The 26,209-nt window shown below is 39.7% G+C and overlaps 1 protein-coding gene across 2 annotated transcripts; it reads right to left on the reverse strand.

Moving 5' to 3' along the window:
• Window positions 1-10,540: 10,540 nt before the first annotated feature.
• On the reverse strand, window positions 10,541-23,875 carry si:dkey-118j18.2. Of its 2 annotated transcripts, none has more exons than XM_036000189.1 (5): window positions 23,465-23,875; window positions 23,010-23,091; window positions 22,727-22,886; window positions 15,875-16,007; window positions 10,541-12,834 (listed from the first exon to the last, which is right to left on the reverse strand). In XM_036000189.1, the coding sequence occupies exons 2-5, from the start codon at window positions 23,027-23,029 to the stop codon at window positions 12,617-12,619; spliced, it is 531 nt and encodes a 176-aa protein (XP_035856082.1). In that variant the 5' UTR covers window positions 23,030-23,091; window positions 23,465-23,875; the 3' UTR covers window positions 10,541-12,616. The 2 variants fall into 2 exon arrangements, with proteins under 2 accessions (XP_035856082.1, XP_035856079.1); XM_036000186.1 differs by having other exon boundaries at window positions 23,010-23,113; window positions 23,465-23,874.
• Window positions 23,876-26,209: the final 2,334 nt, after the last annotated feature.

The raw sequence follows: 26,209 nt of genomic DNA on the forward strand, positions 1-26,209 counted from the left end.
GGGTATTATCGTTTCTTATTATTCTCAGTAATGGAGATCCTGTTTTTTTATAATGAGGCTGCAATATGGCACAGGAACTCATTAGAAAGAAGGCACCACTGGAAATACAGACATCCATCATCTCTGCACGTCTCCTGTAGGGGCCAACTGCAACCAACTGTAATATGCTGTCCATTCTTCTCATGAGAAACAAACTTTGTTGACAAGCAAGGAAGTGCTTGGGTAATTGTTTTTGCCTCACTTTGGACAGGTTAATTAATTTAAATTACTGGCAGCTCTCCAGTTGGAGGTTAGAAGTCAATGCTGCATGTGTGGAGGAGGTAGACTCTGATATTTACTTTTCCATATATCCAAGACAACATAACTGTATGTTGGGGCGACGACTTGCCTGTGATTATATTTAGACACACTTGTCTCTGAAGCTGCTTTTCCCGACTGATACGAGAGAGTGAGCTCGTGAGAGTCTATAGCTGTCTCCACACAGTAGAACGGAACCATCAAAATGGCATTATAAGATGGAAGCACCTGCTTGTTTTCAAGAAATTTAGGCCACTCGGCAAAAAGGAAGAAACTCTTTTGTTTCGGCTTTGAACAAGCCTTTTTCCCCCTCACCTCCTGTAGTTACTTTCACCTATCCCATCATTGAGGCATGCCTTTGGACAAGATGAAAGCAAATATCTGAACACTTCTGTTAGGGCACACTAGACAAACTATATGGAGACAGCTTATGTGAAGTAAAGTACCTCTAAAAGCTACTGACAGTTTATAATGGTTTAATGTATTGGCCAGACTACATGCTTTTGTACTAAGTTGAAAAAAGCATCATCACATAGTGGAAGAAGGTTTTTAAAAGCAACATACTCTGTTGAGCAGATGGCGTCTGACTCTGTTAAGTGGGCTATATGCACTGCTTAATGAAGTCACCTAACTAATCAATTCTGGTCATTGTTAATAGACTCAACGGTGGTGTCACTGATTACTTAGACAAATATTCAGCTTATGTGAGAGAAACAGGAGAACATTATACATAATTAGGAATTTGGTTGGAATGCTATCTCATGTTGAACACCTATCTCTAGCTGCTCTGTAAGGCCACGTTCAGATGGTTCAGACCGACTTCAGCCCTGCATGAAAAGTTGCAGTCCTCCAATTCATTTGAATAGAGCCAGTCCAGCGGTGGAGCGGTGTTGCCAACGCAGGGGGCTCTGGAATTTTTGTTTTGCCATAATGCAACCTGAGGTCATCTGGCAAGGCATTGTACTGACCAATCACACGCAAGAGCACATTTCTTGTTGAATACTTGATTTAAGAGTAAAATCCTGTTTGTGAGTTTCATAAAACATTATGTAGTGTTCTCATGTAAGGCACTGATCTGTTAGAAGGTGGTCTTCCCAGATTGTATTTCATTGTCCCACCAGTATCTTAAACAACACCCCTCCCCCCCTTCAACAATGCAGGCCCCTGTGTTGTTGTAACATTCAGTCTGAATCACGCTCAGGCTGCATATAGGCAGCAGTAGATACGTACTTAAGCGTTGTTATCAGCTAAATGCTAATGTCAGCATGCAACATTAGCTAATTAGCACTAAACGCAAAGTACAGCTGAGGCTGACTCTAGTTAGCTTTACAGGTATTTGGTCACAATCCAGGGTATTGAGAAAATTGGAAAGTTAAAAGGAAACACCATTATTTTATATTGATTACAATTCATCCTGAAGAGGACATGCATGTTTGTAACAAATGTCATGGCCATCTATCCAAAAGATGTTGAGAGGCATTTTGCTCAATATCACAGATGTTAACCTCATGGTGGTGCGGAAGGACAAGTAAGGGTATCATCATATGGGAACCATAAATGTCTGTACCAATAATTCCTCTACATGTTGAGATATTTCTCAGGATAAGTGAAAACTTTCTAATAGTTATTTTCGAGATTCAGAGATCTTGGCCTCCACAAGACTTCCTGAATATTTAAATAATAATAATAATAATTTAATAATAATTTATACTGTTTATTGAGCCCCAGTGGGGAAATTACAATTTACACTCTGTTTGTTAGAAATCACTACACACAGGCCTGAAATACACACACATGCTCAGGACCTATTCAAACATAACTCAACTCAAAACATAACTATCTAACTATATAAACAGTGTAATTACAAAATATGATTAACTGGAAACAGTAGAAACATATCAGCCTGCAGTGTACAAGTTTTAAAATTTGTTTAAACCCTGGAGCAAGTTAGGAGGCATTAGCCAGTGAAGCTTTTATGTTACAATATTCAATATTAGGTCTTGAGCAGGATTGTTTTTTCCGGTGATAACAGCATCTACAGCAATTAGTCATAATCAACTTCCTCAGCACGCAACACCTAACAGAGACTGTTCCATATGCGAGACATTTTGTTAACTGATGCCAGGAGATGTAATGCCACTCTGGTCTTCATAAGTGGTGAAGGCATAATGCTTCTGGGCTTTTTAAAGGTATTATATTGCTGTGTGAATAATGCAGGAGATAGATCGGTGAATATTACAAGCTGTTTGCAACAGATTTAAAGAATTAAATATTTATTTCCTCTCAATCCATTATTAATTTGGGCGTTCATCAGATGTCGGGGAGAGTCAACAGAAGAAAAGACATCCATTCTCAAGCCCATCATGTTCAGTCATTTTCATTCGCTTTTATAAGACCAGGATGGTGATAACGAAGCAGACTTTATCTGTGCAAGTCTACATTTTAGGCAGCAACATGCTAATTATTTCTTAATTGTATACTTGAAAATGTTCCCTCAGGAAGGGTACTGATTTCCCAAGTGTGACCTCTTGGTTGGAATAGGCAACAAAATGAATAAACAGCCTGACTTTGTCGAGCCAAGTGCACGCTTCTCACTTCAGCGACACATGTATTACCATAATAGCTACATGGGGCCCCATCAGCCCCCTGATTGATTGGTTAATTGCTCAGAATCCCTCAACTGTACCCCAGTGACCGACTGGTGTCGCCTTAGGGATTTTGGGATTGTGTCAACATTTCCCCATGCCATCTCATTCATTCCCTCTTTCTGCTACTCTTCTACAGAGCGTGAAGCATGAGATTGGATTTACAGTATAATGGAATAAAGCACATTGTTTCTCATCTGTGAGAGAACCCCTCCCCCCTCACCGCCCGACTTGTCCAGCTGGAAAGTTGATCAAAAGCTGTGCATACAGGGAAAAAAAATTGTTTATTCTTGCCCTCTTGTTGGGTTTACTTCCCCAAAACAGTACATATTTGGGTTTCTTGGTGCTGTTGCTATCGATTTGCTTTGCTGTATTATGCTGGGTTTTGGAAGAAGAGTAGGAGTGAATAAAAGAGGTCTTCATCAAGCGATCAAAGGCTCTGATGTGACAGGTGTAGTGTTTTCCTCCGAGAAGCCTGTGGTGCAATTTGTATAGAACTAGACATGATGAAATTCATACTCCATGGTTTAGTGCATTGTTGTAGTAGCTGTGATGAAGATTACTCAGCATTCTTGGCATTCATGCCATCCCAATGTGAAACTTAATCAGCAGGAATATTATGATCTGCTTTTCTTTGAGATCTACAGAATGTCCATTTTTCTCTTTGACTCCCTCCCTTTCATTTCTATTAACTGACTTTCTTCTCAGTGAATAGAGTGCCATTATCAGTTAATTAACTTTTATCTGCTCTACTGTTACAATGATAACACTTTCCAGTGTCACGCCGAAGCATAAGTTACAATGTCGCCGTGCCATCTATTACCACTTTATTTTCATTTCCATATGCACGAGGTTTAAGCAGAGAGAACATCTATTTGTTTGGGTTGAAGCAATGAGACTGGAAGGTCAGACTAGATGTAATTAGTCGGAATCCTAATGACTTCTTTTGGAAACTGGCGCTGGCAGCCTGTCGTTCAATTTATGCTCTTGACTTTTTAGTTGCTCTTTATCAGTGTGAAAATGCAGAAGTTAATCACTATCTCGCTGCACTGAACAGCACTTGGATGAAAGCTGCAGGTGCCACAGTCTGGAAGTATAATAACAATTGAAATTAGCATTTTAATTGCATTGTAATGTGTTGGGCTTCTGTCCATACCAGTGCAAATGAGACGTAGAGTAAGTATGGTCCTTTACCTGGTTCTTTGTGTAGCAAGAACACAGAACAATACCTTTAGAATAGCACTGGTGAAGTCTAATGAGAAAATAGGAAGAGCAGTCGTTTTCAAACAGAAGACTCTCTTAATTCAAAGGAGAGGGTAAACAGTGTTTCCAGCAGCTTTATTCCAACTATTAACTTCCAAGACTGTGAAATCAGTTAGTATTAGGCCTCGCAAAACCAGAGGACTTAAAGAAACAGACGAGAGAGCAGAGAAAGGATAAGACAAAAATATTCTTTGTAGTTGGACCTGTCGTAAAAGATAACAGACTAAGTAAAGCTAGACAATTTATTTATTTACAGATCTACAAATAAAGGTAACAATGTGTATAGATGACCCCTGACTTTTCCTCTAGCGCCACCACGAGGTTGACATTTGTGGAGTAAAATGTGTCTATAAACTATTGGATGGATAGCCAATGAAATTAGGTTCAGACGTTTGAAGGAATATTTGATCCCCGACCTTTATTCTAGTGCCTTCAATTGTTTTGTTTATGACCAAATACCTGCAAAACTAATCACATTCCCATCTGCCTCAGCTGTACTTTGTGTTTAGTGCTAATAAGCCAACGTTAACATGCCAACACGCTAACCTAAGATGGCGAACAGGGTAAATGTTTCACCTGGTGCAGCATGTTAGCATGTTTTTTCTTTGCCACATGCATAGTACATTGATGATCTTTGAGTTTTGGTCTGTCGGTGAGATAAAACAAGAAATGTGGAGATTGCAGAGTGCAAAAATCCACTAGGGCCCCATAGCATGCACCCCCATCTTGTCTGATATAATATTGTAAATAGATGGAAAAGGTCGACCAAAAAACAAAGACAGGTGCTGACGACTCATATCTTTTATCTCATGTCTTATAAGACAGAATCTCCAACATCAGCAGTTGGCAAACATGCCACATCAAAAAGAGTGTAGGAGTGGACGCGTCCATCCTAATTAGTATGATAGAGCCCTGATCTGTGAGTGATCTAACACACACACACACACACACACACACACACACACACACACACACACACACACACACCTTGAGTTCCTTGCTGTCTGTACACACACGTTCCAACTTTATCCTTGGCACTGGAAGGATGAAAACTCTTGGCACATTCAAACGCATTAAAATATATAGAAGCTGATGTGTAAATACACACACAAAGCCCAAGTGTAGTTGTGTGACATTCCTACACACAATACAAGAATATTCCTAGTGATGGCAGCATGAGCAATCTTGGCACATGCAGTTTAATTCTGCATAGTCAATGTGAACGGGTCTGACTGCCTGTCATCTTCTGTGGACTCAAACTTCAAGCCTGTAAGTCATTTCTGTGAGGGAGCTCCAGTTATTCAGCGAGTAGTTTGGCCGAAAAACATCGGGATTCAATTAAAATGTAAATTCTTGCTAAGCTGATAAACGGGAACAACAGTCCTCTCAATTTCTCAGGCACCAGGCAGGAGGCGTCTTTTTACAAAGAGACTCGGAAGTTGTTGTGTTGGACAGCAGGTGAGCAGGGTGTCCCAGCAGGGCAATTAACATAAGGTCAGAGGTGGGCGGGATTCCAGCCATTCAGAGGGATTTACAGACTGATCTCCTCTCTGCTGTTTCCCTCTCTGCTTCTCTCGCTTCCTGCGCAAGCACCTATCTTCTGTGTATTGCAGGTCTTTGTCTGGTGCATTGACAGCTCCGAGAAAGACTCAATCTGGTCTGCACCTTTGAAGTTTTTCTAGAAGCGGAGAGACATTGTTTTGCAAGGAGCTGACACACTTTTCGACTTGTGGTACTTAAAAAAAAATCATCAAAATGCATGTCACGTCGAACCCAATACGCTGAAGGGCAAATGCAACACTTTGGAACACTGAATCCATATAAGACTAACATTTCTTTAAGTCAGATACATATTTCCAAGTTTTCAAATTTCACTTTTTTTTTATCATTCAGATTAAGCCAGTGGTGGATATAAGTCACAAACTCACTTGCCTGGATGACAGCCTTCCATTGGGGACATTTTCTAAGATTAAAAATGCAAAACACACTAACTCCAGTGGCCAACAAATTACTTATGGGAGGAGTGTACTGCTTGCTTTGCCATTTGGTGGGACTACAATAAGTACTACTTACCTCATCATGCTCAAACACATCCTTCCCTTGTGACATTCAGACATCCTCACTTATCCTGTCATCACACAGACACGGGAGCAGGCCCTTCCCTGCCCTCTAGATTACATCAGTAGTGGCGGGCCAAGGAGACATGATGAACCTGCTTATCATGATTTTGACACTTGATGTTGATGAAAGCTAGTATGGACAGCAGTATTTTAAAAACACTGTGGGACACAAACCACACACTTAGTCCTAATACTGAGGAGAAAACCTGCTTTCACTCTCTTTAAAATTTAATTTCCTTCATATAACATTACTCTGTCTGACTTGTCTCTTGACCAATCACTGAATACCATCCCTCATTACTAATCAATGTTTTTCAAATCAAATAATAACTGAATGAAAATAAGCATGGCCTCCAGAAAACTTAGGCTGAACCATACAAAAGTGTATCAGTGGTGGAGAAGTACTCAGATGCTTTATTTAAGTAAAAAGTACCAATAAAAAAAAATGAAAATACTACAAGTTAAATAGTTGACTTTAGCAGTAGTAGTAGAAGTAAATGTAGAGAAATATTTCATCTTAATGTATGTGTAATGTATCAAATTATATACTGTATTATCATATATGGCATTATTAGCTTGACATACTTATACCTGTACCTATAACAATGCCTAAGTAGCATTTTATTGTTGTAGCTGGTTGAAGGGGAGATACTTTTATCTACTTTATATACAGTTAATTTTGTCTGGTAGTTCGCTACAAAAGGGTCAATAGACGGAGGGGTCAGGAAATGATGCATGGGAAAGAGAAAAACAAAGTTCATACAAATTTGATTCATTTTTTTTGGAATCTAATCCCTTTTTGTGACATATTTGAAAGTTTTGCCTCCTAGGGCCACAAACGGTTATTTACATCTGGGATATTTAGAGGAGCAATTATTCTTTGGTGCAACTGCTAACAGCTCATAAACATCTGAAACGTGACACACACTACATGTGTAAAGTAACTACATATGTGAAGAAAATATTTCCCTCTGATTTGTACTTTAATAGAAGTATAAACTAGAATAAAATGGAGATTTCAAGTAAAGTGTAAGTACTTAAAAATTATAACTAAGTACAGTACTTGAGTGAATGTACATTGTCACTTTCCACTGCTGTTTGTCTTTCCTCAAATTGGAAGCAAACAGACATCAAAGGTTAAATAGTTTGTGTGCCACTAAAATGCCAGAGAATCACTTTAGCTCCACTGTCCACACTTTAGTGGGCAATTTCCCGTAAATTAACATGCTATGTGCTTAAACGCTGACATGATTCACTCATCCACTGAGGGTTATTATCTCTGATCATATTTGAGCAGATGTTAATATTCGGACTATTTGCAGATGCATGGCAGGATATCACCCTCTCTGTAAACACGCCACGGTAGCTGATGTACAAACATCTTTAATATTAAACACACCAACTAGATTTTTGAATAAGTTTGAAAAAGATGGCCACTTGCCAGAGGAGCTGCTAAAAGAACTGAAGCTTATCAGGCACGCTTAGTTTTCCATATATAATTACAGTGGAAGTGCCTTCAATTTCTTAATGTTTTATATACTTTAAAAGCATATTACAAACTGTAGTTAACTGGATATTGGGTTACATCACACTGAACCAAACTAACAAAGTAAGAAACTACAACAAAAAGTCATAAAGGTGTTCAGACAGAGAAAGAAATAAATCTGTTAACAGTTAAAAAACTCATTAACGTTCCAATGTTGTGATGTTTTACAGTCCTCGCACAAGGATGCAATATGAATTTGTGGCAAAATGAAAAAAAATGTAAACAGTGTATAACTACTGACGGGTACCCCCTCCTGCAATGAGGTGTGAAATCAATAAAAGGCATAATTTTGGCATCTTATCCATCCTCACCCATACCTGGAATGTGCCTTTCATGCTGAATTCAAAAGGTGTGGCTTTTTCCACGACCACTGCATGAATACCTCCCTCAACATACTACTCAATGGATAGGCTCTGACATGCGAGGCTTGGAATTGCAATACATCTTTGACAGACAACAGAGGGTAATTGAGCCGTCTATTCCGTTTCTCAAACGGCCTTGAAGACCTCAATAATCTTGGAAAGGGTTCAGTGAATATCCTTGAGGAGTGTTCTGTGTTGTATCCATTATACAGCTGTTTACACTGAGATGTAATGATAAGGAAAGTGGTTTAAATGATGGATTGTTGCCTGTTTTCCAAAATGCAAATATTTCCCCTGAAAGCATCAATTACTCAAAGCAAAACCAGTGCGCAGCATACAGGAGTGACAAACACAGAGTGCTTATCTAACTATATTTAACACTGACACAAGATATACTCTCACACATGAATACACAAATGAATGAAGGCTGTATTCTTGATGGATTCATTTCAATGTTTAAAGTGATATCTGAATATCTGTTTCAAAAAATGAATAGAATTGATTCATTTTAATTCCTATATATATATATATATATATATATATATACACACACACACACACTCTACCGGTTAAAAGTTTGGGGTCACTTAGAAATTTCCATTCCACTCCATTATAGACAGAATACCAGCTGAGATCAGTAGCATTGTTTTTTTAACCAGGGCAGCAGTTTCAGATTACATTATGTGCTTACATAATTGCAAAAGGGTTCTCCAATGTTTTCTCAGTTAGCCTTTTAAAATGATATCAGATTAGTAAACAGAATGTGCCGTTGGAACATTGGATGAATGGTTGCTGATGATGGGCAATGTAAGATATTACATTAAAGATCAGCCACTTCTTTCTACAACAGTAGAGAACCCTTTTTCAATTATGTAAGCACATAATGTAATCTGAAACTGCTGCCCTGATTAAAAAAACAAGGCAACTGATCTCAGCTGGTATTCTGTTTGTAATGGAGTGGAACGGAAATTATATATATATATATATATATATATATATATATATATATATAAAACCATTACTATTAATAACAGGGATGAGAATGGGATCATAATCCAAATAGTTCCACATTCATACATATATATATATATATATATATAACCATTACTATTACTATTAATAACAGGGATGAGAATGGGATCATAATCCAAATAGTTCCACATTCATTTCGTTTTGTGGCTTGTTTTTGCAGTTGGCCATGAAATTTTATCTGACTTGTCCCACACACATTTCGCTTACCGAAAAGGTTTATAATCAAGTGTACAGACATTGTAAATTATTCGAGCTCAGCTGATATGTATTCAGCTTAGTGATGCAGCGGCTGAGAGGCTAAGATTTGAAAAATGAATGTCCTTGAGTATCCACTCTGCAATACATTCCACAAGAGGGCTGTATCTTGATCGATCGTACAGCCCATTATTATTTTTTCTCCATCTAAACTATAAAACTTTGGAACAAATGTCAATGCCATTTTCTGTCACAAAAGTGTGTGATAAAAGAATTCAATCAATACTTAAATTATAGCAACCAAGAGCACTGCTCTTGTCATGCATCAGCAACAGGTACAGGCTGCTCAGAAACATAGTTTAAATGATCACTGGTGCAAGACTGCTCTCTAGTGGCCCATCATAGGATTACTGTTTTCAAAGTTGGTCTCAAAACAGTAGTCACATGGTAATTTCAACAGTTTTTGGACAGTTTCCTAGTTAGACAAATTAAGAAGGTATCCTCCGAAGACAGTACAAAATCCCCCCCTTGTGTATCCCTCCACTGCAGCTCAGCAAGAGGACACTGCCTGGGAAGAAAAACAAAGAGGGGATTTTCTACTAAAAAGGCTTTTGAAGAAACTTGTCTTATGTTGTGTGTAGGAACAGGGTAAAACTTGAAAATAAACTTGCAGGGTTATTTTGACATGCATTTTAAAAGGGCACTTCACACAATGTTACATATGTAGTTCTTTTTACTCGTCACACGGCCTGGTAAACACATATATGTCTTCTGTGGCTCTGGGCAAAGCGTTCCAAAGTTTGAGAAAATAACCCTGATTAACTCATCAAGGTTGTCTAGGTTTAGGCTTGAGACATAACAGAAATAGAACAGAAACCTTTACCAAATCTGCAAAAATAAAAATAGTGGTACACTGCAAAATAGAACAAATCATTAGGAATGACCGTCTATTATGAGTGCAAAATTAAGTGAATAGGGTCGATTTTGGAACCAGAGTATAGCTATTGTTCCTCTACAGTGCAGGGACATTGATTAGAAGTGACTTCACAGGTAAAGCAAAAAAAACAAACACCAGCAGAATTCTGAACAACAGTTTAATACAGAAAACGGATTTCCCCCAAATCAAAACACAAAAGTCAATTCTCCTTAACTTGCAAAGCTACTACTGTAAGTGGAGAGATCGGATATGTCAACCACCATGGGAATGAACATGAAGTTAACGAACAGAACGTACATTAAAGTGGGAGCCTTAAGGGACAATGGTTAAGGTAGTCAATCGTCATCATGCGGCTGCTATGCTAGTGATGTCAACAGAGTTCAAAGCTACATTCGGATTTGTACCTTGCAGCTTCTCTGTTGCATGCTTCAGATTTTATAACCACAGGAAAGATTCTTTAAAGGCATCAGTGACCGAAGCTCTACGATTTGTCATTACAATATGAAAGATTATCATTAAAAAACATTTTAAATGCAGATTCTCCGCGAATATCTCCTTTTATGTACTTCCCCAAGGCCCCAAATACATTTATACAGCGTTCATTTTGTTTTTCCTTTCTCTTTTTTTTCTTAAATGTTCAGAAACTGTACACAGATTACGTTGTTGCTAAAAACAAACACAGGAAGTGGAGCATCGTCTTAACAGTGTTATTTTCTAAAATGCAGTGATCCAAAAAGCAAAGTAACAACCTTTCCCAAAGCAATACTATAACAGAAAATACAAACACAAGAAATACACAAAGTCGGCTGACCTCTACCAGCCTGTGGCAGATAAACTGATAAGGAACAGACACATAAGGAACATTTTTGGTTAGTCTTCATTTTGCAACAATTATGAAAAAAAACTAATAACTGAGTTGTGACTTTTTAGCTTTTAGCTCCAAAAATGTTTTGAGCCTGAGCTTGCAGCCCTGTGCGTATGTTTTTTCAGAATTGTTTTCTTTTCAGGAGTTTTCATTTGATGATATTGTTCTCAATTCAAGCCTTCAGCTCAACATTACAATTCATAACAAATCTGATTATCTTACAGCTGGATCTACAACTACAGAAAATGTTTGTTGAGGGCTTCAGAAGACCATTTGTCCAATTACAAAACACAGAAATTTATTTTTATACCGTTTGCACAGATTCTTGCTTTCGGGCATATAGGTGCTCATGTAAAGCAGCGACAGGCAGAACGCAGCAGTAGATGAGATCATCAATAGAAAACAATCTCTCTTCTGCGTGTTCATTTATTTCACCAACTTGTTTCGCTTGTCCTCGCTCACTTCCATTCACAGATGTGATAGGCACTTAAATTGCCTAATGTCCCAGTGTAATCACCATGATATATTTAACATAACCAGTTATGCTAATGAGGTAATTATTTAAGACAATTAGTGCATTTATTATCAAAGAGTTCTCTGCTGACATACTTCAAATGACACATGCGGTATTAATGAAGCATTGAGAGTAATAACAGTTTGCAGAAGTTGAAACACTTCCAATTGATTTAAAATGCACATCTTCACAGCAAGGTGCACCAAAATCTAATTCGACTGTCTACACTATGAATTGGCTATAATGCACTGTTATTAGGATCCTGTATTCAGAACAAAGTCTATAGACGCACACACAAAGACCACGTAACGTCCCACATATTAAGTATCGCAGTAGCAGGAACTAAATATAACTCAGTTCCCCAATCATGCTTGTAGAATAAGTCAATTGGTTTATATCTGTGAAAGGAAGTGGCCTTGGACATACAGCAGGAAACAACTTTATAAAACTAACAGAACACACTTGAAAGTATCTGTCTTTTGGCTCATCTGTATTTCACCGATTTACCTTTGAGCTTCGAGGTCAAGGTTTTTTTTCTTATCCTAGCTGAGAGCGGGTTCTGCGGCCTTGACTTGAGGCACACAGGCTTGCTGATGTCATCTGTTATTGCCAAACTCAATCAGATGACCACTTGTTTTTTTTAACACAATACAAAGTAGAAAAACAATTTGGATCTAAAAACCATCCAACCACACACACACACACACACGCGCATGCACACACACTCGCATCCAAATAAACATCTGCTCTCGTGTGATGAGAGTTAGGCTGGTAACAATCACTGAGTTTGAATGTAAGAAGGCAGTGCATGAAAAAAGGCAAAATGGCATCAGGGATTGATTAGGTGGACCTGCTCTCTGAGTGGGACTCCCTGTGGCTTACAGGAACGTCTTGTTGACTGACTTGTGGAGGGGGCGACAGTGTGTATGGGGGTGGGGCTTCGTTAATGCTAATGGTGTCTCCCTCGGAACTGAGAGGAGCTTGATGGGTGGGACGAGGAGCGTCAGCCTCATCGCCATGAGCACACTCGCTGTAGGGAGGGGGCTTCAGATCATCCTCTGAAAGGAAAGAAGAAAAAGGGTCAACCAGTCCATCAGCGGTCTAAAAGAACATATGCTTTAGGTCAAATAAGCTTTGACATGCAAATCAAAATAAGATCACCATATCAATTTATGCATGCTATCAAAGTTTTATGGGTCAACGATTCTGCCGCGTTTTCACTAGCGAGGAGCTCCACTGCATCAAAACAAACGCTCCCAATTTCTCCCCAAGCTGCATCACCACATGACAAGTGTATGTTGTCCAGATGAAAAACTGTGCACAGGAAGAGACGGGCAGGACATTGTTGTGAATTAATCTTTAGTGTTTCAGAAACACAGGAGCAAAATGCGCTGAAAGAAAACACTTTTTAGGAATAACAAAAATGTGTCAGAATCTCCGAAACCCAGTGACGGTGAGGATGAACAGGCAAAACGTTGTCGGAGAAAACTGACCCCAGAGCAGTGGAATCCTGAATCCTCCTCGTCGCTCTCATCAAAAAAATGTTTGTAGCACGTCTTCTGTTTTTAACTTCTTCTCGTCGCCAAGTTGTTACTTTAGTTTCCTTATGGTCCGTTCAACCATTTACTTGTTTGCTGTACTCTCGTTAAAAAAATTCGCTCCATTTTCACTTACCTAATACCAACTTTGCGACTCCGGTACACTTGTCTTTCCCTCACTGTCTCTCAGTCTGACAACACTCTCGGTTTAGAAGTTACGCAGGAACATTTGGCAGTGAAGACGATGACGTTCGGTATATTTTTGTAGGGGTGGGAATCACCAGAGGCCTCACGATACAATACCATCACGATACGATATTATTGCGATTTTAAACATATTGCAATATTCTGCGATATACTGGAATTTATTTCCTTTTTTCCAACTTCAAATTTTTCGTAATTTCAAATGATGCCCCCAAAAGGAAAGATACATTTCTCTGTTTGTTCATCTCAATTTTATTGCTGCAAAATGGGATTGTCAAGCAGACAAACTGACCAACACATATATAATGAAAGATCGATAGTTGGCGTCTGTGTATCGATACAGTATTGCCACGGAAAATATCGCAATACTATGCTGTATCGATTTTCTTCCCCCACCCTCTATATTTTTCAACACTTCCATCCTCTGTAACCCCCTCCGGTAACACTAATAATAACCATCATTAAAAATAGGTAAAGTGATAGGTAGTTAAAGTTAAAGTTAATAGTTATTTTACTGTTAACTATGAAATTAAATTAATCATGTTTACTAAGTATTAGGGTTAGGGTTAGGTTTAACAGTTTACTGTTGCACACATCACAACATTGTATGTATTTAAGTATTTGTTAATGATTACCAAATGGTTTGGTAAGCATTAGTTGGAACTTTATACTAGATATTCAAATCGTGTTTATAGATGGTTTATAAAATCGTTATTAACCACTTAAAGTATTAACTATGTATCTATATTAGAGTCCGGATCGGGCCGAATTTTTTTGTCCGAGCCCGGCCCGCGTCCGACAGAGCCGTGACCGAACCAGGCCCGAGCCCGACAGGCATTAAGAAATTTGTGTCCGAGCCCGACACAGTTAAAATCTAATTTTTTTTCTCATACTACTGACACGTTTGTTTGTGTGGAAAGCTTTTATTAAGCAACTGTAGGAAGGCATTCGGAAATGTCAACAGATGAGCGCATCAGCGCACACGGGGCAACAAGCGCACGTTAATAAGCTGTTTAATTTAAAATGTTCAATGTGTTAACCTTTCCTGATTGCTTTGTTTCCGACCGTGGTCAGAAAATCAGGGGAGAGTCGTTACCTCCAGGGCCGAAGTTATAAAATGAATAACGTTGAGGTTAAAATCCCATTTCTGGTGAGCAAATGAATGAACTTGGCTTTCAGTCTGGGGTTCATCTCGGACACCGCACACACTGTGTACAAAAAACTTATTCCACCAACTCTGCTCGGTCGCATCTACACGTCTGCTTCCTCTTTCTCTATCTCTCTTCTGCCCACTCATTTCTAAATATCTGTCCGCATTACACTGAACTAATGATAAAATAAATTATAACATTACAAATAATAGGTACACATTTCATTGTTGGTTAACAGTAAAATAACTTTTAACTAAAATTGAATTATCTATGAATTTACTATTTGACAGTTTTTATAAAGTGTTTCCTCACATCCTGCTCTCAGAGAGAACGAGCACTTCAGATCAAATTAGATTGCATTTGCAAAAGAGGAGACTCTGAATCTTGACACAAAAATTCAACAACTAGTCTGGCTAGTTTGTATCCTGTTTCATGTACTCACAATGACATGTTGAGAAACATAAATAGGGGAACACAGAATAAAAGGAACTCAACAAATGGTAAATATTAGACTTAAATATTGTTGGCTTTGACTTAAAACTGAACATTTAGCCCACTTGGTAAAAATAATACAGAGCTATATATCGTGTATCCCCATTCAGCGTTAACAGCGACGCAAGGAAAAATTTGGGTGCACCTAAATTTTGTGCTGGTGCACCTAAATAAAAAAGTTAGGCGCACCAGTGCAACCAAGGCAAAAAGTTAGTCTGGAGCCCTGAAACTGTACTCTGATCAGTAATTAGGTTGGTATTGGTTAGGGGGAAGGAGTAATAGTTTAAGGCTTAAACTGGACTTACTTCTGTGATAAGGGGTTACACAGAACCAATGATGGCAATGTACATAGGCTCTGTTATGTTATAGGCTATGACGTGCACCTTGGGCATTAGTTTCTAATACCAGTAGTCTAAACAATCTTGTTCAGAGTGAATGCAACAAAGTGTAAGAATGTGTTGAAAAGAAGGCTCAGTTTTCTTCTCCTTTTCAGTACCACACATACAGCAAAGCCATCTCTACTGAAAACCTGGTTCTCTATCACAGTAAGTGAAACTATGTAGCGACCACAGAGAACGTTCAGTGATAGAACAAGGCGGACTTCCCCTTACTGCTTACAGGAAATTATGAATGAAGAGGTAAAAATAAGAATTAGGCAGTCTTCCTGGCTGAACTTTTGATTCGCTTTGTGAATGAGAATGTTTGAGTGCTACCTCCAGAGACGGCCTCATATGGTGGTGGCATGTCCAAGTGGGAGAAGGATGCAGCTGGTGGCAGGGTTGTGGAGGGCTCTTCTATCGACAGGTCATCTTGAACACCATACCAACTAGGCCAGACAGAGGTTTGCTACAGAGGGAAGGAAACACAGAGAGCGTTAACGTGTTACACACAAAAAAGCAAAAGCACATATAAATACACCAGTGCACATAAATCTATTAGCAAAAGCCAACAATTCAAATGTCAACACTGCTAACACTATGAGGATACTAACTAGGCTGGTTTTACAGAACACATCTCCAGAGAGGACATTGCTGCTGGTTATGATAATATTGGACTTCCTTTAAAACCCGGTTCCACTATGGAACCGGTTCCTACGCAACCGGTAGGAATCGGACCGGATAAGAACGCAAATTTTGGTTCCTCATTTCGTTTCCATTTAATGTGTCGAATGAAATATTTTACGTAACACATGGCATCGTTTTGTCATCGATTACATGCCACTTTGCAACACAGTAATACAACAGAGACCTTATTTATTGATATTGATTGATTTCAATATCGATCGATCCAACACCAAAGATTCTTTTGTACCTTAAAATAATGTTTCCAAAATCGTTTCAGTGGTTCATTAACTCGTTCGAATGAGATATAAGAATAATGGTAATGATAACAGTAATGGACAATTCCGCCTCCAACCTGTAGTGGGACCGAAGAGGAAACGTGCTTTGGTGCCTACTATAAAAGGTGCTGGTTGACAAGTAGCTAATGCTAATGTTTGGTCTATAATGTTAGCTAATTATTGGTGGGTAACATAAGATTACGACATTGTTCAACACACTCAGTTATTTTTTGTATGATTGTTTTGACCACGATTAACAACTCTGGTCTAACCCACAAATTCATCAGTAACGACGACTAATCTAATGGTAATTTAGCCAGCTAGCACACCAGTCTGTCTGAGAGCTGACAACAGCCCCGGCCCGAGGACACATCCACAGTCAGCCCCCAGCCAGCTAGCAGCCAGCCACTATCATTACAGCAATCCAAACCCGGTCAGCATCTAACTCCGGTGCTAAGGACGCTAACGGCAGTTTACTGAACCGTCGGGAAACAGACCCAGGCACCCGAGTCAGAACAGCGGCCATTTGTAACGTTACACCTCCTTTAGCGTTACCGGAGGTGTTCATGCCAAGTTCAAGACAACCTATAACAGTCACCACTATTTCTGTAGGCCTAAAGAACTGAACCAAAACCCAATAAGATGAAGTCTAATAATCTATCAACAATCTCTCCCATAGGCCTGTCACGATAACAAATTTTGCTGGATGATAAATTGTCCCAGAAATGATTGTGATAAACGATAATATTGTCATTGAGAGACCGTTTTCATCTAATATAATGATTATGGCATAATAATGCACACCTTTTCAAAGATCAATAAACTTTTATTTCTAAAGAATATTTAACACTGGAACTGGAAGACATTTTAAATAGCCACAATAAATTAACAAAACAACCAAAAACAAATAAAATGGACTCTCAGTCTCTGTTAACAAAAAATGCACTGGAATAAAAACCAAACACAATCAAAACGTTAACGTTACCTGAAAACAGCGTGTAGTTTCTTTTTAGCATCTCACATCACACTTTCAGTCACTATGACCACTGCTACGGTCAGAAAAAATGTGCCAAAATATGAACAATAACGTCGCTGTCAACAGGCTTATCTGCTAATGCTAGCTACCGACCGTTAGCTTGAAACCATCCAGCAAATAGACGGTACCCTAGGGTGCCGTTACCTGAAACCGGTGATTTAACGTCACCGCTCATTTTACACACAGTTTAACAACAAAACAAAACGCTGAGGAAACATTACTACGTTTTTCATGTTGGTTTTGAGGGGTATGCACCCCCACTAACCTGGAAAACGGTTTTAAAACAGTAACGTCAATACAGTGTGTCGGAGGAATATAGCGTTCTCCTGCAGCGGGGAGTCAGAGGCAGAGGGACCGTCACCGCAGCGTTCGCTAACGTTAGCTTCTTGTCTCATCTGGGGTCTGATAAACAGTAAATTCATCAACTTCAGTGTCCACAATGCTATTTTCCAATAAACTGTAGCTGTCATATTTCACGGGACCCGCGTGAGTGCAGATTTCATGTTGCGGCTTTTGTCGCTGTTTGTCACTTTGCCTAAGATTGAGTGACAAGTGTACTCGCCCTGCTTATTTGGTTGCCATGACTTTGCGAGTGATGACGTCCTGTCACTGTTCCAGTTGCTCACCCTAAAGGGGAAAGAGAGCGGATGACAGTTCGCTTGATTCAGTAGAGCAGACGGCTCTACGACTATATGACTTTACATAAACACCTGAAGGAGCGGCGGTGCGCGGCGTACATAGCAGAAACCCTGTTGTGCGTCGGCCCTTTTTCTGACACCGTGGCGGCAGAGGAAAACAAACAAGCATGCAAATGTAAATTATCGCGGCCGGAAAAATTATTGAGCTAATTTTTATTTATCATGCGATTAATTGATTTATTGACTATCGCGACAGGCCTACTCTCCTATCTCCCTCTCTCTCTCTGTCAGGCCATATATTTAAAGACACCTAGGCTAAAGACATTCAAACTCCAAATTTTCACAATTCCACATATTTCATGTTACCATATGTTTACTGTGTCAATAGGTCAAAGGGTATGTCCATAAAAGATCATTTCAAAAATAACAGCCAAGAAGGTAATGTATTTCAGCTTTTACTTACTAGAACAGATTTTCAGTGGGTCAAAAGTTTAAATGCACTAAATGGTTTAGGGCCAACATACATTTCTCATCTGCTACTACACTATGAACCACCCAGACCTCTCAGGTCATCTGGGACAGGTCTGCTTTCTGTCCCCCGAGTCAGAACTAAACAGGGGGAAGCAGCGTTCAGTTTCTATGCTCCACATATCTCCCAGAAAACTGCAGAAAAGGCTGAAGACCTTTCTTTTTGATGTTGCCTTTCTTTAAATAATTTTTAATTTCTTATACTGCACTGTAACTTTTATTCTCAGATTTTTACTGTTTTTAATTTTTTTTAATCGTTTTTAACTGGTCTTTAACGTTTTATGTAAAGCACTTTGAATTGCCCTGTTGCTGAAATGTGCTATACAAATAAATCTGCCTTGCCTTGAAGCTGTGGGTTTCATTACGATTAAGTTACTGACACACAGCGTACTTTGTCTTTTTAAAGCAGAGTACTCTGTGTGCGCATACATGTGGGAGCTTGTTTCAATCAGAAGAGACAAGTTTACCGATATAAGTACTGTACTCTTGAATAGCATTTCTGAGCATTTCTGAAATATGTGGATATTATAACTGATCTGGGGAAACCCAATGCCAAAAGTCCAGGCATCTCTAAGTTTCAATGGCAAATTTTCTTTTGCAATTCGGGCATTTCCTGTTGCACAAATATTCCAAACAATGCTATAAATATAACAGTCTTTGCCTCTTAGATGCAACAACTGCAATGATAACAATCTCAAAAGCTGGGGCAGTGCCAAGGTTAACGGGAAATGACTCAATTTACTTTTTAATGCAGACTTCCATTTAAATGAAGAGAAATGTGTTGATACCTTTGACATTTATTCAGCATATTTTGCAATAACTACTAAGAAGTGGGCAAGACTTATAGTAAGTTTAAAAAAAAATGTCAGAGTAACCGGATTTATGTGATTCACTGAGCGTATTTTGGGTTTTGGGAAGCACGATCATGATGGCTGTCTAAACCTGTGGCATAGCCCACTGAGAACAGACTCCATAAAAACTGATGTTGAAGAAAGGCATTACTATTGTAGACATATCACTGAAAATATCTACATATATAAAACTACATTCAACTAGAACTTTAAGGGAACAATAAAAGATAAGCCTGCATTTTGTAGCCAATTTTAAAAGATCAACAAAATCATGTCATGGGTGCTTGTCAGCAAAATGTAAGAAGTTACAAACCAAACAGAAATAGAACTGTGAAGGTCATCCCAGTGATCAAATGACTCTTAAAGAACAGCTCATCTAACCACATACTCAAATCACAAACTCAAGCAAATTAAACATTAGACAAAACCATCCTTTACTCCCATATATCTTATGATTCACATGGGACAAGAGATAGAAACTGTGAAATATCAAGAACAAATAGTGTGCAGCACAAAGAACATCAGTGACTGACAATTTGACTTTTTGAGATGTAGGGGAAAACCAAGACCTTCGAAGAGGCATACGTTGCTGTCTGTAAATCAGTCTACTTTTTTTGGCCTTTTGGCCTTTAATGATAGCACAGATGAAAGAAGTGGGGTAGAGAGACGGGGGACGACATGCAGCAAAGGACCTTGGGTCGGACTTGAACTCAGGCCACTGCGGTAAGGACTGAGCCTCAGTACTGGGGCGCACGCTCAACCAGATGAGCTTAAAGGGCGCCCCGAACCAGTCTACTCCTGACTTGCGTCTTTACTGATATTTGCACCAAAAAATCTCACATGCATGGTTGAAATTTTACAAACTTGTTTTAAAAAAAAAGGGTCCAGTCAAACTTTCTGAATAACTGTAAAAGCTGTTACTTGCCCTGCCAGACTTGTTGTCAACAAAATCAAACAAATGTAACAAAAAAAAAATAAGCATACCAGAAGCCTGTACCTAATCTATTAATACACATCCACACACTCGCTCAGTATGAGCTGAGAATGAGATGTAGCCTCTCATCATTCTACTCAAAGTTAAGCGACGGGCTGAAAAGCACATGCCCTCTCGAGTGAGCAAACAACTCCTCTGCAAAAATGTAACACAACTGTGACCTTATTTGTCTTTCTCTTACTCCAGGACCGCAAACTCCAGTTGGATAAAATAAGTGACAGTTCTGAGAATAGGGCAAGACTTTCACTTTGTGACGCACCACTTTCAGTGTGTCTGCCACTGTGCCAAACAAAGCTAAAGTAGTTAAAGAGGAACTATACACTAAATTATTATTTTTTTCACAGTACAATCATGTAGAAACTTGTGATTTTTCCAACAAACTTCATAAAAAAAAAATGTTCTGCTCAAAATTAGCTTGTATGCATCTGCTTGGATTTGAAAGTTTGTTACCGCTGATTTTTCCAGCCCCTCCCTAACCGTGACAAATTAGGCAAGACTCCAAGGTCTATTACGTATGTTAAGATATAAAAGCTGTGTAGGGCCTACAAACAGTAATGTTAACTATGATAAACAGAATGGCTATGACCATTCACTCCCTCACAAAAATCACACACCGGAGAACCTCTCGTAGAAGAGCTGCTAGTCCTTTAATTTGCACGGCAGTTGGATTCTCGTGGTATCACAAGATCACACAGAAAACCATCTCATCAGGCTTCAGGTAGTCTGTTTCAACGAAGGTACATTGCCATGATAAGCCTGACAAGCCGGATATCCGGTGCTTCACTTTGGCCCTCCCCTCCCCTGCTGCTATCTCTGTGTCAAAATTCCTTCGCTACGGGAAACAACAAAAACAACCTCCGAGCTAGCCAGCTAATGTTACTTGCTGAAAATGGCAAGTTTAGATGAAAATTTGAATCATGCAATAAGGCAGGCCTGCTTGGTTCTTTCGGGGAACGATTGTAAAGATTTACAAAGAATATTTTTACGGCATTTACTATCTAACAGGGACGTTTTGGGACAAAAGATAGATTTGGTAACGCAAGACTAGGATTCAAGTAATGAATTTGTGCCCAATCTGTGTCCTGTGAGGAGCTACTGGCAAGTATGGTTTAGTTGTGTGTAGTACATATCCTCGACGTTCCACTTCCGGGATTGCGCTGGTGCTACATGAAATTCCCCCGGATGCATGTCTTTTCGCCGATGTCCGTTCCCTTCCGCTTTCTTTGTGTTGGGATTTTAAACTCCAGCCTATTTATGAGGACTATGGTTATGTTGGTATGGCTCCTCAGATCTCTGCAGGGTAAATCCAGACAGATAGCTAGACTATCTGTCCAATCTGAGTTTTCTCTCGCACGACTAAAACAACTTTTGAACGTACACATTCCACCAAAACAAGTTCCTTCCAGAGGCTATTTTGCAGCAGCTCCGTGCAGAGCTTAGCGCCACCCATGATGATTGTGATTGGTTTAAAGAAATGCCAATAAACCAGAGCACGTTTTTCTCCCATCCCGGAATGCTGTGTAGACTAGCCAGACCCTCCTCCGCAGCGGTGGAGGAAGGTCTGGCAAAGCGAGACTAAGTTGTGTGTGACAACATGGAGAAGTGACTCATTCAAAATAACAATGGGGTTCCATGTGACTGGTGGTGGTCAGTCGGTGTCCACTGCATCACCTGCATAGCCACAATACATAACCACACCTCCTACAGTCACTCTGTTGCATTTCTTAAATATGCTGGGAGAGCGGGTTCTAGCAGAATTTGTAATTACCCTTGGATAACGTTGAACAAGGTTACTTATTGAAGCTCAGTTGAACAACATTTAACGTTACAGCAACCGAAAATAGTTTCATAGCAAACATGAAGTCAGGATTGTGCCTTAAGTGCAATATGTGTGCCAAGGCAGAGCAAGGACACCCCTCCTAAACCCTAAAAAAATGTCTTTGAACACAAATCACAAGGGTGCAATATTTTTCCTTCAAAATGGCACTCTTTTTGCTCAGTGTACCATACTCAAGTCTCTCAGCCAACATAAAGATAGTATCTTTATTACCAAAACCTTATACTTAGCCTCAGCCATAATAAAGACATATCCTGTAGGCGCAAAACCACTTCAATAGTTAACAGGTAGATGATATGTTTTAAATGTAGGCTGTGTGTGTGCGTGGGGCTCTGCACTTACACTCTGTCTTTCACACATCTGATGAAGGTAGGCCCTTCCTCCAACAATGACTATCTGAGCATTGCGTGGGTTGCTCAAGTATGCTGCCAGTTGTCTCTGTCTTGATCGGTACCAGCACACATAGAAGAATATCTTGATAATGATGAATATAATAACAACTCTGTAAAGGAAAGAGGAGAGGGTAAATGAGACACGGTGGGCAGCTTTACACATCCATCTTAAACTCCACTTTTATATACAAAATAATGTGTAATTATAACTACACAAGTTATAGGCTACTCACATGTACCAGTACAGCTCCATTTCTTGTGAGATGTCAATCAGTGAGTAGACACTTTCATAGCTGGGGAACAACTTGCTGATCCCTGGCCAATACCACAATTTGCCCTGGAAACAATAATAATAAACATAAATATACACAGTAACAAATATACACTGTAACAATTATGAGTAATGTTTCCGTAGGAGGCTAAATGAAATAACGTTACCTTACGTTTTAAAATCAATTGTAATAACATAGGTTATGATTAACACTAACGTTAGATCACTTTTATAAAACCAAAGCTCAGAACATCTTATGGTTGAGCTAGCTAGGTAACGTTAACATTAGAGTTAAATGTTAAAGCATTTGCTGTAGCATAACTTAAAACAGATGGTACGTTTAGCACGACAGTTCCTCCGTTTACTTAGTTAGCTAGCTAGCTAAATACAAACACAAGAATAGGATTTTGAACTTACTGTATAACGACAACTCGGCCTTATGAGTTAGCTGGAAAGGTGTGCCATTCACCTCGTCGCTTCGGATATGTGATGCGAGTTAGTTTAGCTAACGTTATGCTATCGTGTTATAGTTAGCAGGCCACAAAAACAATAACTGCCGCTAACCCTAACGTTACTCTATTTATCCACGCCCGCCGCGAACAAAACAACTTAAATTGACCTGCTTTATGAACATATCTTATTTGTATTATATACAAGGTTACTAGCAAGTTAGTTGGCAAGCTAACGTTACTTGTTAATTTAACAAACAAGTAAACTAGTCCTACATAGTTTTAGCTACATCCTCTTTGCGTTCAATGCTGCCTTTGGTTTGGTTTAAGTGGGCGGTGTTCATAGGACTGTAACTTGCCTTCAGTGCTTCCCGTAAGCTGCTCCCCCTGAACACAGACAATGAATGTGAGACAATGAATCGGTTAGTTTTTACGTGCTGTCGTTGGTGTCAGTAAACGTATATTGATGTTTTTAGGGGTCCAAGCCCGAGTCTGTAAGAACGGGCAATAGCAAAGCTATGCCGTTCATACAGCAGGGCTGTAGAACCCTATTGTTTTTCTACTGATTTTTCCTCTTCATTATTATTAGGGGTCCAAGCCCGAGTCTGTAAGAACGGGCAATAGCAAAGCTATGCCGTTCATACAGCAGGGCTGTAGAACCCTATTGTTTTTCTACTGATTTTTCCTCTTCATTATTATTATTATTATTATTCTTCTCCGCGTAAAACTCCGACTACAGCCTAAACCGTACATGGTGGGGGTTTGCCATTTTCAGGAATGGTCTGAATCACCGCAAGGACCTCAGGCACAAAAATTGACCCACTTCCACCACTAGGTGGCGCTATAGCAGAAAAACCGCATTTTGGCTCTATAACTCCCTATAACTCCCACACCGTACACCCTACATTCAAAACTCATACATCCACGCGTTCCCTGGATCCACCTGAATCACGTGATATAGGCCACGCCCATTTCCGCCTAGACTTTTATGCGTGAAAAATCGCAATTTATCAAAAACCTACTTTTTCGAACTCCTCCTAGACCGTGCGACCGATCTGCACGAAACTTGGACCGTAGCATCTCCAGACCGACGTAACAAAACGTTAATGAAAAGAATTTTGATAGGACAAAAATTCGCATATTACGCACGAACAAATTTGTGTAGCTAACTATGAAAACACCAACTTTGCCATATCTCGGCCAAAATAAAGGCTATCAACGCCAAACTTTAGATTCTTGTTTGCCATGACCCTCTGGAGGTGCCCCACGCGTTTTACAAAGATTGGTCACTAGGGGGCGCTACAAGTACAAAAAGTTTATATCTCATGAACGGCTCATCTGATTTTTACAAAAGTTGATGGGCACCATCTAGGGATCCTTCTGAGGCCATGTCTAGAGTGGGGTACTGAGGGGTCAAAGTGGGCGTGGCCTATGGGACCCAAGTCTAGATTCACCACTTACACTAATGTGAACAACTTTAAATTTACAGGGTAGATAGACAATGGGTCATGGACCACACCTACCAAAAATTACACATGTGGACCACTAGGTGGCGCTATAATGGTTTTTTGCCTTTATCTCCCACATTACACATCGCACATTAGAAAACCATACATCCACTTGTTCCTTGAATCAAGCTGAATCACATGATATAGGCCACGCCCATTTTTGCTTAAAATCTTTTTCGCAAAATCGCGCAATGTGCAAAACCAACTTTTACGAACTCGTCCTAGGCCGTGCGACGGATCAGCTCGAAACCTGGTAGGTAGCATCTCCAGATGGACCTGACCAAAAGTTACCCAAGGAATTTTGCTACGTTAAAGTATGCGCATTTGACGACCAAACAAATTTGCATAGCTAGCTACCGCACACGTATCATATCATATCTCGGCCAAATTAAATGTTATCAGCAAGAAACTTTAGGTCATTGTTCAAGATGCCACTCTGATGCTCTGTACCAAATTTGGCGAAGATCGGCCTTTAGGGGGCGCTATAATCAACGTTTATTTGTTATGGCCAATAACTCAATGCATTTGAATGGGAACTTTGCATATGCAATATCTCTGCCACAGTACATACAATCAACGCGAAACCTGTGGTGCTCGTTCGGCATGGGGCTCTGAGGCTCAGTACCAAATTTGGCGAAGATCGGCCATTAGGGGGCGCTATAATCAACGTAGACCAGTTTTGGCCCTTTTACTCAATTTTAATGGGATATTTGCAATGGAAATATACCACAGACCTTGCAGCTCACACTTCTTAATATTTACTGAAGTTTGCCTCATACCGTTAGGTTTTTGTTTTCATTTTTGCGTGCTCCTTTGGTTTTTTACAATAAACAAACTTCTTAACCCACCTGACAAAGTTTCTACAACCTTCACAGTGGACAAATGCAACTCTTTTCTCTCACTTTTTAAATCCAATATCAACACCATTCATAGGCGGCGATACCGTGCAATTAAACATTGCAATTGGTGCTAAGTGGAGCACCTGTCGTAGCGTGATCGGTTACGTCGGTGGCATCGATGCTTAATTTCCCACGAAGCACCCACGGAGGAAAACATAAATCGGCGCCTGTGACGCCATTTACAACAACTTGACCGCCTCCCCCGCTCCTTCAACCACCACGCCTGCCTCCCCCCTCCACCCTCTCGGTCACTCTCTCATTTCTCTCCGCTGTCTCCCTCGGTCAGGGGGGGTTAAGAAGGTTGTT

This window comes from Sander lucioperca, chromosome 1 (genome assembly GCF_008315115.2).
Source record: "Sander lucioperca isolate FBNREF2018 chromosome 1, SLUC_FBN_1.2, whole genome shotgun sequence".
Classification (NCBI taxonomy): Eukaryota; Metazoa; Chordata; class Actinopteri; order Perciformes; family Percidae; genus Sander; species Sander lucioperca.